General features: G+C 39.0%; 1 protein-coding gene across 1 annotated transcript in view; it reads left to right on the top strand.

Moving 5' to 3' along the window:
- The window catches only part of MMRN1 (multimerin 1), a 43126-nt gene extending 28410 nt beyond the window's left edge, over positions 1-14716 (top strand). The window contains exons 6-8 of the mRNA XM_050338235.1: positions 3018-4997; positions 11830-11976; positions 13118-14716. Coding sequence (XP_050194192.1) covers positions 3018-4997; positions 11830-11976; positions 13118-13539 — 2549 coding nt within the window. The 3' untranslated portion in view covers positions 13540-14716. The remainder of the gene's footprint in view (positions 1-3017; positions 4998-11829; positions 11977-13117) is intronic.
- Positions 14717-15084: the final 368 nt, after the last annotated feature.

Raw genomic sequence — 15084 nt, 5'->3', positions numbered from 1 at the left:
GCCACTGGCATCCTGAAGCAATGCACTTCCAAAACACAGCTGAATCTGTAGTTGCTTCATGCTATTCAGACTTTTTCCTTCTTCATCTACTTTTCTATCTTATTCCCATGGTGCCCAGATCCTTTGCTCACAATCCACACATCAGCTTTTTTCTTATTACAGAAATTCTAAAGTCTGCCCAGCTTTGTATAAGGGTTTGCTAGGAGTGAGACCTGATTCTGTGACCAAGCAATTCAATACAGTTTAAAAAGTCTTTAATTCTTGGTTTCATCTGTAAAGGGACTTTGGGGATGCAAACCTAACATCTGTTAATAGGGGGCAACACTCACTGGAATAACTGATAAGCTTCTCTAATTTGATTTGTGAAACCTGTTGTGCATTTTAAAAATTGCTTTTGGCACTCAGGAGGCTGTTTGCACTTTTTACTTAGGGAAAATAATTTGGTATTCTCCTTTAATTTAATAAACTCTGCTTACTTCTTGATATTGTTTTCTTCCTCCTTCAACTCCATGTTTTATAGACACCTTTCCTCTTCATTATTAAAATGTACACTCCTTTAAAAATGAACTCAAGAATGGAGTGTTAATCACTTCCAAGTCAGAAATGTCATTTACTGCTGCATATATAACCTTAATTCAATCTCCTGTGTACATACGTTTATTTTGCACATTATTCTTCAAGTAATTGAAACTGCAAAGGGAGTGTATGTTGACACAAAGTAATTAAACCCTTTGGATTTCATCCAGGAAGTTAAAATTGAAATTTATAATCTCATAAAAAGTGCAAAGGATCTTTAATGTTCATAGGTAGTTTCGACCTTTCTATTTCAAAATGAGCAACAGAGAAATTGAGTTACATCCCTGAGTGCACACATATATTCTCAGTTCAAGCTTAAGAATCTAACCAACACAAGTTGGTTATATATAACACCTACAACACAAGTTTGGGTCAAGTCTTCCTGTGGAGAAGTGTGATCCCACAGGCCCCGGTGGACTTTGGAATAGCACTTGCTTACTTGCTACCTAGTTGTCCTGGCCAGCAAACAGTGGAGAGAGAAACCCAAAGCTGTCTGTTTTATCAGCCTGCACACCCCCTTGGTAATGGGAACATCTGGAAACCAGAGCTGAGTTCCATAATGAACTAGCATTCCAGCTAAATAGAGTAGGAATAGGAGGCAGGGTGGCTGGCACCTTCTTGGCTTTCACAGAAAGAAAAGGTATAGATCCTGTGGAACACCTCTCTCAGAAGAATGGTCCGTTATCAAGATTTGTTTGCTGAGACAAAGGAATTTAATTGATTCCTCACAGAAGGTTTAGAGGAATCTTGATTCTTTCCACAGCCATTAAACTTTTCTTCACAGCCCACTGTGTCTCTCAGAGCACAGAACATTTTTCAGCATCATAAAGTAACCTGACCAAATCATCACTTAGAATGGTTTTGCTACGTGACAGTTATTTAACTCTGTGTTAACATCTTGGTTCTTCCTCTCAGCTGCCAGGACATCTTCATTCTCAGATATCTCAGTGTGTAAGTGTGCACGTACATGTGCATATTCATGTACATACATCTGTCTAGTCATTCACTTGCTCTTCAGGTAGTAAAAAGAAAAGTAATAAAGGTAATCTCAGTATTATAACTGTTGTTTATTATGCTTTGTGTAAAATTGCTATGGCATTTGGGACCTCAGTTGACAGTAGTTGAGTTTATTGCTTAGGAAACTTCATGCTTTATTTCTGAAGTGGCTCTTTCCTAGGCTAGCCAACTTAGTGCACCTGCATACTTTATCCTGCCTGGAAAAAAGCCACCACCTGAACATGTGAAAAAGCACTGTGCTTCTCTCTAGCTTGCTGAACAAAACTGTTTTCATTTAGAATCCTTTTGCTCCCTTGGAGCCCAAAGTTGCACTGCTTTTCATGGGTCTGATTTCCTGATGTTTTACTGCCCTTGCTGAGAATGTACCTTCAAATAAGTTTTTAGAACATGCTTTGGTGTTCTACAAAAAAATCAATAAACTCCAGGCTATAGAACTAATTGAGAGGAAAATAGAGGAAGGCAACAGAGATTTTCTGCCTTTATCAATACAGCTTTAATCAGAGAACCTATGGTCATCGAGCAATTGTCAATGTTGAAGGCTTTAACCATTATATCATAAGCTGGCTGCAAGTGTTCATTGGGTTGAGGAAAAACATATTAAGAATGCTCCAGTGTTTTCCTTTGGAGAAAAAATAATAAAAATCCTCCTAATCTCACACCAGAACTACTGCTCTAATTAATTACAATATGTTATGCAGCACTCTTTTATGACTGTCTTGACTCATTTAAGGCTATATGGGAAACATATTTTCATGTTATTCACAGGAGCAGAATTCCCACACATTCACCTCTGAGCACTTCTCAAAATCAGTATTCCTAGGAGCTGTTTAAGGTTGTAGTCTGTAAGACCAAAAGTTTCTACCTTTAAAATGTCTGCATTTTGAAGCAGTTGTCATGTTACTAACTCAAGCTATTCAATAAGGCTATTCTTTGTATTTTTCTTCTTTCTCACTACAGTTTTTCATATGATCACTTAGCACATACAATAGGAAGGTGATAGTCTCTGCTTTCACTTCTTGATCATAACGGTGATAAAGCAGTTGGTTTTTCCTTTACTTCTGTAGTGGAGAAAAGACACATCATTTTATAAGAGAGCCACAAAAGCACACAGATCTCCTCTTGTTAGTGCTCAGAAACCCTTAACTAGGAGACCAAAGTTGATACCACATGCAGAGTCTGAGTTTGCCTTTTCAAAATAACAGCAAAACTCCTGTTGATTTCAGTAGAAACAGGGATGAATCCTCAAACACTATTAGACATCCTCTGCATATCTCAGCTTTAAGTTTTGCTCTGTGGGTGGGTGAATTGGGGCAGGGATGTGTGTGATTTACTTCTGTACAACACTGTGTTTGCTCACATTATGGGAAAAAACTTAGATGTTGCTAACACAACTGGTTTGATTGTTTTTGTCCTTTTCCTCAAAGGTCTCAAATCCAGAAGTGTCAATGAATTAATCAAAGACATAGTCAGAGAACACTTTAAAGTGTTTCAAGGTGAAATGCAAGAGAGCATGGCTCAAATTTTCAAGACTATGTCTAGTTTGTCAGGTGAGCTTGAAAATACAAAAGAATTAGTCAAGCACTTGAATGAAACCCAACAAAAATTTGCTCAGGAGAAAGACAATGGGCCAACAAGACTTGACATTCTGGAGCTAAAGAGTCACATGGTGCAGATGAAAGAAGAAATGGCCCTCACTTGTGACAAGCCTATGAAAGCTTTACAGGAGAAGCAGAAGTCGTTGGAAGTTAACTTGGAGCACCAACAGTCAAGAAGTGCCATTTATTATGAATCTTTAAATAGGACTCTTACTGAAATCAGAGATGCTCATGAACAACTGTTATCAGCTGAACAGTCTTCAAGACGAAGCATCCCTTCAGCAGATAAAGTCATGGAGTACAATCTAACAGAGTACATGTTCACACTGCATGAGAAAGTAAAGAAACAAGGCATGATGGTGCTGGAGATCTATGATGATTTAAGAGTGCAAGATAGCAAAATCAGCAATCTCAGTGTTGCACTGGAAATTCAGAGAGACTCTGTTCTGGGGGTCTGTGATGACATGTTGTCGGAGAGCAGGGCAAATTTCCAAACAGAGCTGGCAGCAACCCAAGAGAACGTGCTTGTCCTAAACAAGAGTCTCTCTGACCTGTTCCTACCACTGGACAATAAGATGGACAAAATGAATGAGCAAATTAATGATTTGTGCTATGATATGGAGATCTTACAACCTTTGATTGAGCAGGGGGTACCTTTTAGTCTGAATGCAGAGTATGAACAACAAATTCAAGTTAAAGATATCAATGAGAAGCTTGAAAACCTTACTATTGCCATTGACATAATGAGTTCAGCAATGAAGGAGCTTTCCAAAACTCAGGAAGAACTTAAAAATGAGTCTCAGGCTTATCAGGAACTGTTTGAGAGTCGTGTTAATGAATGCTCCATAGAAATAGAGGATGGCTTAAACAAGACCATGATAGTAATAAACAGTGCTATTGATTCTATTCAAGATAACTATGTACTGAAAGATATGCTACATGCTCTAAGAAATGAGACTGAAATCTGCTGTGGCAGAGCTGAGAAGCTGGACAGCCTCCTGGCTTTCATTCCCCAGTTTCAACAGTTGAATGAATCCCTCCAGACACTGCTCAATAACAAGAAGTATGAATTCACTTCACAAGTAGCACCATCTCTTTCTGTTCTTCCATACAAGGAGTCTGACAAAAGTATCCTCCACAATTTCAGTAGAGTTTTCTACATTTTAAATGATACATCATCAAAAGTGGAAAATCAGCAACAAGATATCAGCCGCCTGGAAGAAAAACTACTTGACTCTGTGGAGGAATCAAAGGATCATGAGGTCCGCCTTCTGAACGTAGAGTCAAAAATTTCCAAGTTTTTGGCAAACAACTGCGTCTCACTGAAAAGAACCAACGCTGCCTCAACAGAGAAAGAACAGGTGGTCTCACTTCAGCTGCAGACACTGAGTTCCAGGATCAAGGCCCTGGAAGTCAAGTCTATCCGGTTCTCAAACATCATCCCACTTGTGAACAAGACGGCTCACGAGGCCTGGGGGCTGTGTCAGGTTACCAACAACAGCATCCAGAGAGTGAATGCAAGTATCCCTGTGCTAATTAAATCTGCTCAGCCTGATATACCCCTGCTGCAGAGAGGCCTCAAAGAGCTCATAGAATCTGTGCTTGAAGTAAAAGCAGGAACTATTTTGACAAATTTAACCCAGCACATTGACATATCAGTGTCAAACACAGTGAACAATATCACCAAATTCCAGAAGCAGATGAAGCCAGCTATAAAGAAACCAGCCCCAGCAAAAAAAATAGCAGCAAACATCACCACGAGCCTGGCAAGCCGAAGTCAAAGAAACACGGATAATACTATAGATCCAGGTAATGTGTTTTACTCTACTAAAAATCAGGGTATTTTAATAAATGCTTATGTAACCATTGTGATGAACTGAGTGGTAGACCTTCACTGAGGGTAAAAAAAAAAGTCTAAAGACTTCCAGAAAGAGTGTTTCAGAGGAAATTGAGATTACTCTAGTCTCTTGCTTACAAGAGAATTTTTCTTGTGAGGAGACTGCACTAAGGCATCTAGAAGCTCCATTTAAATTTTCCTTAAATTCACATCTGATCATTTTAAGATACATGTGCATGCACACGCTCTCAGCTGAGAACTTGACCTTTCAAATGTGACTGACAGTTTGGACAAAATCTAAAGAACAAGAATTTTGTGCCTGCATCTCAGTTAGTAATTTCAGCTAAAAAAAATGTATGCAAGCTGGGAGAGAAATATGGAGTCACATCAGTACTCTGCAATGTCAGCAGGGATGAGAAGTATCAAAAATCTGAAGCAAGTGAATTCACCCAATGACTATAATAAGGCTTTTGCCAGCTCCTTCAGTAATTCATTGAAATTACAGTTACAGTTACAACAGTGTGTTCTTGCAAAAGTAGGAGTGCAGCCAATAAAGCAGGTTTGGCTCAAGTCCACCTGGAGAACAGCTCAGTTGAGTAGGAGCTTCCATTCTTAAAATGGAAACTTTGAGTGTGATTTGCTTCTGAGCTTAAATTCAAATGTCATCATGTGAAATGAATTCATATGAATGAATTCACAGAAGTGCAAACTCTGAATTATGACTTTTGGAATCATACTTGAGTGAAAATCAATAGCCCAAGATAATGCTTCATGGAAATATAATTTCTGGCACAATACGGAAAATGAAGAGTGACTAAGTGACTAGAAACCCTGAGATGATTCTAATTCATGTTGAGATGATACAGATTTCTTAATGACAGAGATGTGCCCAGGTAGTTTTGAAAATTCAGACCTGTATCTTTTCTGCAAAGCACTTTTAAACTTATGAATATCTCTGAAACAATATTAGTTCCCTATTTATGCAGATGTAGGAATAGTATGAGCGAATAGTATGAGCTCTTACTCTTGTTCATGTGTTAAGGCCATGGACAATCTTCTTTTCCTCCCTCTTCTTTCCTTTCCCTACCTTGCTCCTTTGTCTCCTTCTCTCCTAGGTACAACATTTCTCAATAATCAATGGAAAGGATAATTTTTAAGGCCCCAGTCCCATGAGTAGCTTGGTTTCTGCTGAAAGCAATCCCCATTGAAGGATTTCAGCCCTTGATTGCCTTTTCAGTTAGAGAGGGGGTACAGCTATTCCAGCAAACAGTCACTCTTAAAAATGCACCTAGATTTGCTATGTTCTTACGACAAATTAATTTGAATATTTTGCTATTAAAAATGGTAGTTCTTCCTTAGTCACTTATGTGTTATGTCTGTTCCTGGCACTGCATAGGATGAAAATTCAAAACCTTTGTTAAAATTAAGAGAAATGAATATGTCTTCGATCCTTCCCATGTTTTCTACTTAGATGGAAAATATCACTGGTGCTACCTGCCTGGAGCACAGAAAGGTGCCACCTGCTCCATCTTTCACTCCACATTAATGAATTAATGTCTTTCCCATTTATTATTTATCTCATACTGAATTTTAACAAATAACTTGCTTGATAGCATTGGATGTATTCTCGCTCTTACAGAAAGTGCAGATCTTGCAGATGTTAAGAAGCCTTATTTTTACACAAGGTTTCTACATAGCGATGTTTATTCAGACTTTTCTGACTATAGTGAGCTTTTGTACTCAATGATATTGCATGCCTAGCAAAGTCATATGTTACATTTCTGTAAGTTAAAGAAGTAAGACCATTACCCTAATTAACAAGTATCCATCGTCTGCCTGGGTAGATTTTACTTCTCCAGGAAAGCTTTTTCTCAAGTTCCAGAACACCACCCAGAGATTTGTGCAATCTCTATTAAATTTGTCAAAGAAACCCTAAGGCATAATTGGCTAATTATAAAAGGTATTTAATCTTAGGTTGTCTTTTTCAATTAAAAAAAAAAATGCTAGAAAGAGGTGAATGACAGTTCTTGGTGATTCCAATATGATCAATATTTGATCCTACTCTAACAGATTGGGCTTCTCACTGGCTTTAATGTGTTCAAGATTTGACCCTGAGGTAACACTTTCCTAAGCAGTTAGTTGAAATCAAAACAGAACAATGTGAGTTTGCATTGCATATGCAGGGACATACACTTTTGCAGACTTCCTATATTGTGGAATGAACTAAAAAAAAAGGTTTATGTCAGCTAGAGGCTGCACTACATGTGTTAGTGGTGAAAACACAAACACTTTACCTGTTACTTACTGTAATGGCAACTCAGGGTGGATAAAAAAGTAGTGGTCTTAAGACAGTTTCAACATCTAACATAAGGAATAGGACAGCCCCTAAAATATATATATAATCAGTAACTCTTCATTAGTCTTAGATATGGATTATGGTTGGTCTTACCTTCCAATGCAAACACTCTTCTTCTACTGCAAAAATGTGTGATGTGATGTAAGGGCAGCTCAGCTCTGTTCCCATTTTCCTGTTGCTGTTTAGTGTTGTGTCTGTTTTCTAAGGAGTCTGGAGGCTGCAGAGCTTCCCAAAGGTTCATGTGCTCTCTTGGTGTGGGTTTTGCTTTATTCAGATTATGCCACCTTCCCATCAACATGAATAACTAAGTGAAGCTGTGCCTTATGTATGTGTTTAAAACAGTGCATTTTTGTGAGAGGTAATTTCTTTCAATTCTCATGTCCTCTGTGTTTATTTCTGATTTTGTTTTCAAGATTTATGACTCACGACAGAAATGCAAGCTTCCATTGTTGCTTTATCCTCCAAGCCTACATGAAGTTAACCTATTAAATGTTTTCCATATCATTTTAATTGCACAAGTGTCATGCTTATTCCATTTCAGTCTGATGACATACACCCCAATTTGGCATATTTAGGCTTCAGACTACTGGACTGATAAAACTTTTTTTTTTGGTTTTAATTTAGTGATCCTAAAATCATCACACTGGAAGGATTCAACATCTCTGCTTAACAGAGAAACAGATTTGCCAGAGTCCAAGCAGCTCAGATGTGTCAACCTGCCCCCACCCAAAACCAGAGGGCACAGCTGAGGCACCTCTCCTCCTTGCTTTTTGCACAAAAGCACTGTGGGTGAACCTTTGTGCTTCTTTGCAGCACAAACACCCTACATAGCACTTATACCTGAATGTCCTGACAGGGCCCAGAGCACCTTAACTTCCCTGAGCATCCTAGACTGCACACCCTTTCCGTGGGTCTGGGATCCCTCTTTCAGCTCAAGCCAAAATCCAAGGCCTTTTCAGTTTGCTTGTGACTAACCCTGTTTACCATGATCAACCTGCTGTCGTGAGTGGGAGTGGAAGGTTTAGGCAAATTTATTAAAAAGCAAAGCCTTGCCAGCGAGTCTCGAGGTACAGAAAGGACTCCCTTGCTTTCTAAACCACTTCTCAGAGAAGAGTCTAGGTGCAGCTAAACCCAGTCTTAGCCTCGGATTATGTTGGTGGTTTAAATATAAGGAATTCTAGAGGTATAATTGAACAACTTTTGTCCTACAGGTTTTAATGATTGGCAAAATATTTATATAAATGAATAATTTATTTTATACAAATGATCAGACAGAAGATCTTAATCAGAACTATTTACTACATATATAAACACTAAATATCTACTAGTAGAGTATAATATAGCATGAGGTAGTACAATGCACTCTAACAAAGCAATTATTGAAGCAGTTATATTAAAGCCAGCAAAAAGAAATAATTATAAATTAAAGATCTGATGTAACTCACCCATAACAGGCTTGGGGGAAGATTTCTTTCTTTCAACCTCAAGGAGTAACCTTGGAAGGCATCCCCATCCTCCACACGTACACCCCAAGAAGGGTTATGTCAGAAGAACCTGACTGCATGATAGGAGACTGGACTTTTATAGTATAAAGTGATTGGCTGCTAGTCACAGATCTACAAACCAGCAGACTAGCTTGTCTGTCAAATCCTGTTGCAATAGCAGGATGCATATTTGAAGCCTGGTGAACTTCTTAGCTTACTTTAACACCAAGGCAGCACCCCGGGCACCAGCAGTTGATAACTTGCATTGTATTAAACTATAGGTTTTATCAGGGGTAGGCTCTCTTGCCACACCTGCCATGCTGTGCTTGTCACCTGCTGTCACCCCCAGTTCCTGGTTGCTGGCCCAGGTGAAGCCGTCTTTCTCCTGTTCCCTGACACTCCTTGCATCTGGAATCCTGGGGATGGCCACTGCCTTTATCACTGTCAGACTGAGGGTGCTGAGCCGGAGGTGATTAATAACTGTAGGCTGACAACCAGTTTGACCCTATGAGAGCAGGGTGGTTTAGTAGATTCCCAGGCTCTTCCAGTCTCCTAGGACTTCCTGAGAAACAGCTACTGATAACTAAACTTTAAGAAAATGTTGGCCAGTTACCTCCTGTTCAGAGGAATTTCCAAACTGAACCACCAGAGTTACTTCCTTCCACAAGGAGACCATTAAATTGCTAAGTACTTGATTTGCTTCTAAACAACACTCTGGTAGGTACTGACAGAGCTTCATTATTTGTTTGAAGATTTGTTTGCACAGCATTGGCAGTCTATTTCCCAAAAGAGCTTCTAGATGTTTGCCCTCCCAAAGATAGGAAAACTGAGCATTAACTCTCTATCCTCACTCCTACCATATGAAGTGTAATAAGCAACTGCATTCAGTTTATTCTCTGCTATTAATAGCTACAATTTAAGCCTTTAATTTACAGTCTCCATCTTTTACTCATCTACACTATTAAGTTGTGAAAGATTCATTAGCAATACAATATGTACTGTGGTAGGAAATCTTTTCCTAGCCTGAACCTCTTGGCATCTTACCCCAAGGAGAGAATACTCTGTCTCAGAACATCCTTCAGTAACAAAAAAAAAGAAAAAGAAAATATGGGCAGAAGAGTAACCTCAGCCAGAAATGACAGCAGAAACATGTTATTGCAGCATAGTTACGTAGAGATTACCTTCACAGTGAAGATCTATGGCATTTACCTCTTCCTCTGAAAATCCTAACTTGACTCAACTCCCTTCACAGCTTCTCCTGTTTCAATCAAATTGAAGAGCCTCCCAGCTGCTAATAAGCAGTGCTGCACCTGGAGGGTTAATATAATGTAGATAAAGCTGTGCCTGAATTTGAATTAAGTCCAAGGATAAGTTCAGGCAAAATCACCCCACAGCAGACTTTTAAAACAGTAGTCTCAACATCATTGTCATTTCCTTTTTGTGATCATTTTCCTGTTTCTTGGATTTACTTCTTGTTTATGATAAGCAGAGGCCAATTAACAGAGAGACTGCCATGTTCTTACACAAAGCTTTTGTATTTTGGGAATATGATACGGTCAGCACAATCAGCTGTTTTCCTTCCTTTTCTGCTTTCCTTTCACACTTGGTAAACATGTGGATGCTTGGTAAATGTAAGTGAAAAATAACTTCAATTAAGTGTTCAGCAAAACTATTATCTGAGAAGAAAACCATTATTTCCTCATGTCCAGTTGCCTGTGCTGTGACCCCAGTCATGACAGTCCTAAATTACTTTATTTCAGGCATTAAGAGATGGGCATTATTTTCTGTGGAAGGAATTACTGTTGTGTTTTTAAATCATATGCTATATCAGAGTAAATTCAAGTGTCACTGTAACATGTGCCTTGGCATTCTGCTCACTGAACTAAAATATCACACAGAAACAGTTTGCCTTAATGCGTGTCTGTGAAATGGCTGGTTGGGAATCTGAAGATAACATGAGCATTACTGAAATATCTACGTGAAGCTACAGCTCAACATTTCCCTGGCAATAAGTAGATCCTTTTATGCAAGGATTTTCCAGTTCTGACCTACAAATCTAGATTTACCATCACAGAACTGTGTGGAGTTCTCTTTCCAGAGGTCTGCAGGTAGTTCCTGGCAAAGAAAAGATTCATTTGCTAAAATATCTGACTTCTATTTAACCAAAGCAAGAGAAAAGAAAAAATGTAGGGTTTGGGAATGCCTTGTATTCAGAACTTTTCATAGCATTATTTAATTTTTAATGTGACCTGAATTTTCTTACACTCAGTAGTTACTGTCTCAGAGCTCAGCAGCACTGGCCTGACAGACTTTTCTGTATCAGCTGAGTGTGATTTGGCCAGCTCATACATAGTCAGGAACAGAGTCAAGGACATCCTCAGCAAGGGTGCTCTGCTCAGCTCTGTTTGGTGTAATTTGCATTGCCTGCAACAGAAATCTTCTACAACAGTCTTGGAAGACATCCTGGAATTGAATTATTCATGGACAAGTACTGGAAGTGGTTTGGATAGCATTAAAGATCTTTCATCGTCAGGAGCCAGACTCTCCCTGCAATGGTCGCTACCTGTCTGGGTGGGTCGTGTCATAGACAAGACAGTCCAATCTGTACACCAGCAGTACCAAATCGGTATTTTGGTACCCCCAAGGATTAGCTGGCTCTGTCCAGAAAAAGCAGCATGATCTAGCTTCTTTGAAGCACCTTTTACCTTATTGCATGTACTTGACCCTCTGAGACAAGCAGAACTTGGCATTTACAGAGAACTTTGAATATCTTGGGGGCTAGCTGAGGGTATACTGAGTTCAGGTAAAGACAGACTGGACAGCATCCAGAGCTGTCCTTCACAAAGAACTTCAGGAGAAATTATTTATTGACAAACAGGCTTTCCAAAATACTGTAAACTTGGCAAGTGTCACTGTAATGACATTGTGACTGAGGCTGTTGGTTTTCCTCTCTCTCTTTCACAGGGCAGTATTCAGCTTGTGTGAGTTCCCCATGCCAGAATGGAGGAACCTGTATCAATGACAGACAGAGTTTCGTTTGTGCTTGTCGCCACCCCTTTGGAGGAGTCAACTGCAGTGTGAAGCTGGTGAACGACAATTCCCTGAGCGTCGGCAAGTACAGAATTTAGTAGAGCAATATTCTGACAGTATGGGGCTCTGCCCCAGGGCCTAATTAGAGAGCGTTTGCTGGTCAGAGGTCTCACATTTCACTTTAATGAGTACTACCTCTAGTAGTGGTGTCCTGTGTTTTGGTGGCTAAGACATCAATCCCAGTGGGCGACTCATGATCTCTTTCTTTAATATGACCAGATGATGGGATTAAATTGGTTTGAGACCTGCCATAATAGCTGGAAAGCTCCCATTACGAAATGGGCAGAGTGGAGGGTGTGCAATAGATGTGTTTGAACATGATGTCACAGAGTTTGAAGGGGGAGGCAAAATCACATCCCTGGGGAATACTAGCTTTAACAGGGCCATCAATGCTCTATAAATACTAGTAGTTACCAAGATGTGTGGGACTATGGCCTCAAGGAGTTGCGTTAGGCACGCCTCTGACTTTCATCAACAAAGCATGTAGCCCTTGAAAGGTATTTCAATTTATTAAAAAAAAAAAAAAAGAAGAAAGAAAGAAAAGTAGAAATTATGCTTATTCGGTCCAGAAAACAAGTAAATAATTTACATCCAAGCCACATGGAATATGAATTATATGCATCTTTCAGCATTCATTTGGCTAATTTTCACTCATGACAGCATATGAATAGTGAATGAAATCATTTGTACAAAAGCAGGTAATGATAGTTTCCAGGCTCAGCTTGAAGAGAAACACATATACTTTTATTCCTTCATTTAACATCAGGAGTCCTAAACCTCTTCAGTGTTCACCTAAGATTTCACCTAAATTCTTGGCTTCAGCTCACTCACGTGAGCAGTGAGAGAGATCCTGGGGTGAGAAAAACTAGGAGGGAGTGGGGGGTGGAAAGAAAGCTCCCTTAATGATAGCTTAGTATAGGCAACATAAAGTTCCCTTGCTGTTTCTACAATTTTTCTTTGGTGTATACACCTAGCACTAATTGTGAAGAAAATTATGTTTTATACAATATAGAAAAATGCAGTTTTGCAGAAATACTATGTTTCGTTTGCTCAAGCTACGGGATGATGTGATTTCAGAAAAGCTGCTTTTGATCCTCTGGCTGGTCCAAATTGCTTTTCTACAGTGTAACACCCCTTGAAATTGTTCTTTATTCCATTCCAGATTTTTCAAAAGGATCATACAGATATGCACCGATGGTGGCTTTTTTTGCCTCTCATACGTATGGAATGACAACTCCAGGACCCATCAGATTTAACAATCTGGATGTCAACTATGGCGCTTCATTTGCTCCAGCAACTGGAAAGTTCCATGTTCCATATCTGGGGGTCTATGTTTTTGAATATACCATTGAATCGTTTAGTCCACGTGCCTCTGGCTATCTGGTCGTTGATGGAATAGACAAACTCACTTTTCAGGCTGAAAATATTAACAGTAACAAGTACACCGACAGAGTAATCACTGGAAACGCTTTATTAGAGTTGAATTATGGTCAAGAAGTCTGGCTCAGATTAGCAACTGGCTCTATACCAGCCAAATATCCACCAGTAACTACATTTAGTGGTTACTTGTTGTATCGTACCTAAGTCAGTCATAAATCTAAGCAGTTAGTCAAATGAAGCAACCTGCATGTGAATTTAGCTTTGCCTTTAAATACTTTTTTTCTTTAACTACAGTAAGTTTCTGAAAGTAATCAATGTAATGGCATTTGTAATGCTGATTCTGTTGTTTGGTTGTAGCCATGTGCACAACCACCAGGAGTCAACAGGTTGGAGATGCAGGAAAAATAAGCATCTTCCCTATTTAAACATGACTGAGAAGCCTAAATCTAATTATGGTCTACAGTTACATTGCATAGTCATACTTACACATGGTTGCTGAGAACCATTTCTCAATACAAAGCTGGTTTTGACTATTCCTTTACACCCTGGTTGCATACCAAAAGTGATAGATAGATTTCAATGACTTGATGCTACCAAGGGTTACTACTTAGCTCATTGTTATCAATCAATACTCATGAGTATATAATTTATTTGGAAAAAAATATATTTCTTTTTCATTTTGCCTAACATTATTCACCACATACTTTGATATGGCAGCATTTAATCAATTCATGATTTTTTATGTAACCAGTATGATAACAAACTGGGGGGGGGTGGGTATCTTTGCTCAAAGACAGAGAGAGATGCCTTCAGATTAGAAATAAGGTACTAATTTTTAGCAGTGACTATAAGGAGTCACAGGAAAAACAGCAAAATGGATCTGGTGTCTTCTCTTTGTTTCTTGAAATATTTAAACCACAGCTGGATTTCCCTTAGGTGATAAGTTTTAGAGCAAACATACTGGCTTCACAAACGTTTTAGCATTTTTACCTATAATGTACACAAAGTTAAATGATATAACCAAGTTTTCTAAGTTTGACCTCTATGAATCTATGATTTTTTTGTTTCTGCATTATATTCATTAACTACTGAGGCAAGATGAAATGAACTTCAGTCTGCATGTGATTTTTTTAAGTATCAATACAAAAAAAATTATTTTTAGTTCATGCTACGACTACGTGAAAAAATAAACCCTCAGGTTTGCACTTAATCCTTTGCAAAGTCCCAGTTTGCTGTAGTTTCTTGATATTCTGTTGTCTGGTGTGACTGGTGAGGTTTGTTTCTGGTTGCTGCCTTTGTTAATGCTAACTGATTGGCTTTTATGTTTCTCTGTGTTTGTCTCCCTCCATTTTCTTAAAAGCTGAAAAAAACTAACTATGATCTATGCCAATTTATTGAAGCCCAGAATGGTTTGAAGCTTCCTGAATTATTTTGTTCTCCACTGTCAGAAACTTTTCTTGAAAACACGTAAGAATCTTCAGCTCTCTTCTTAGTATTACTTAATACACCTTACCAGACCTTAAGAGGGCTGTCCATGAAATGATTGAATTCCTCCCATGCTGTCTGTGGATAAGAGACTCTCTTTCCTCAGATGCATAAATCTACATTTTATTGCTCCAAACTGATATGCACATTCTCCACCAGAAGCACTGGTACTGAGGCGTGACTATTGGCACATACCTGTGGGTTTTGGCTACCTGAACTGCAAAAGTGTGCAGCACTGAACAGCATCCACCCAGCTTCAGGGCA

The sequence above is a fragment of the Myiozetetes cayanensis genome, unplaced genomic scaffold (assembly GCF_022539395.1).
Source record: "Myiozetetes cayanensis isolate MyiCay16 unplaced genomic scaffold, myiCay2020 scf7, whole genome shotgun sequence".
NCBI classification, from domain to species: domain Eukaryota; kingdom Metazoa; phylum Chordata; class Aves; order Passeriformes; family Tyrannidae; genus Myiozetetes; species Myiozetetes cayanensis.
This window is presented reverse-complemented; position numbering and strand designations above follow the sequence as displayed.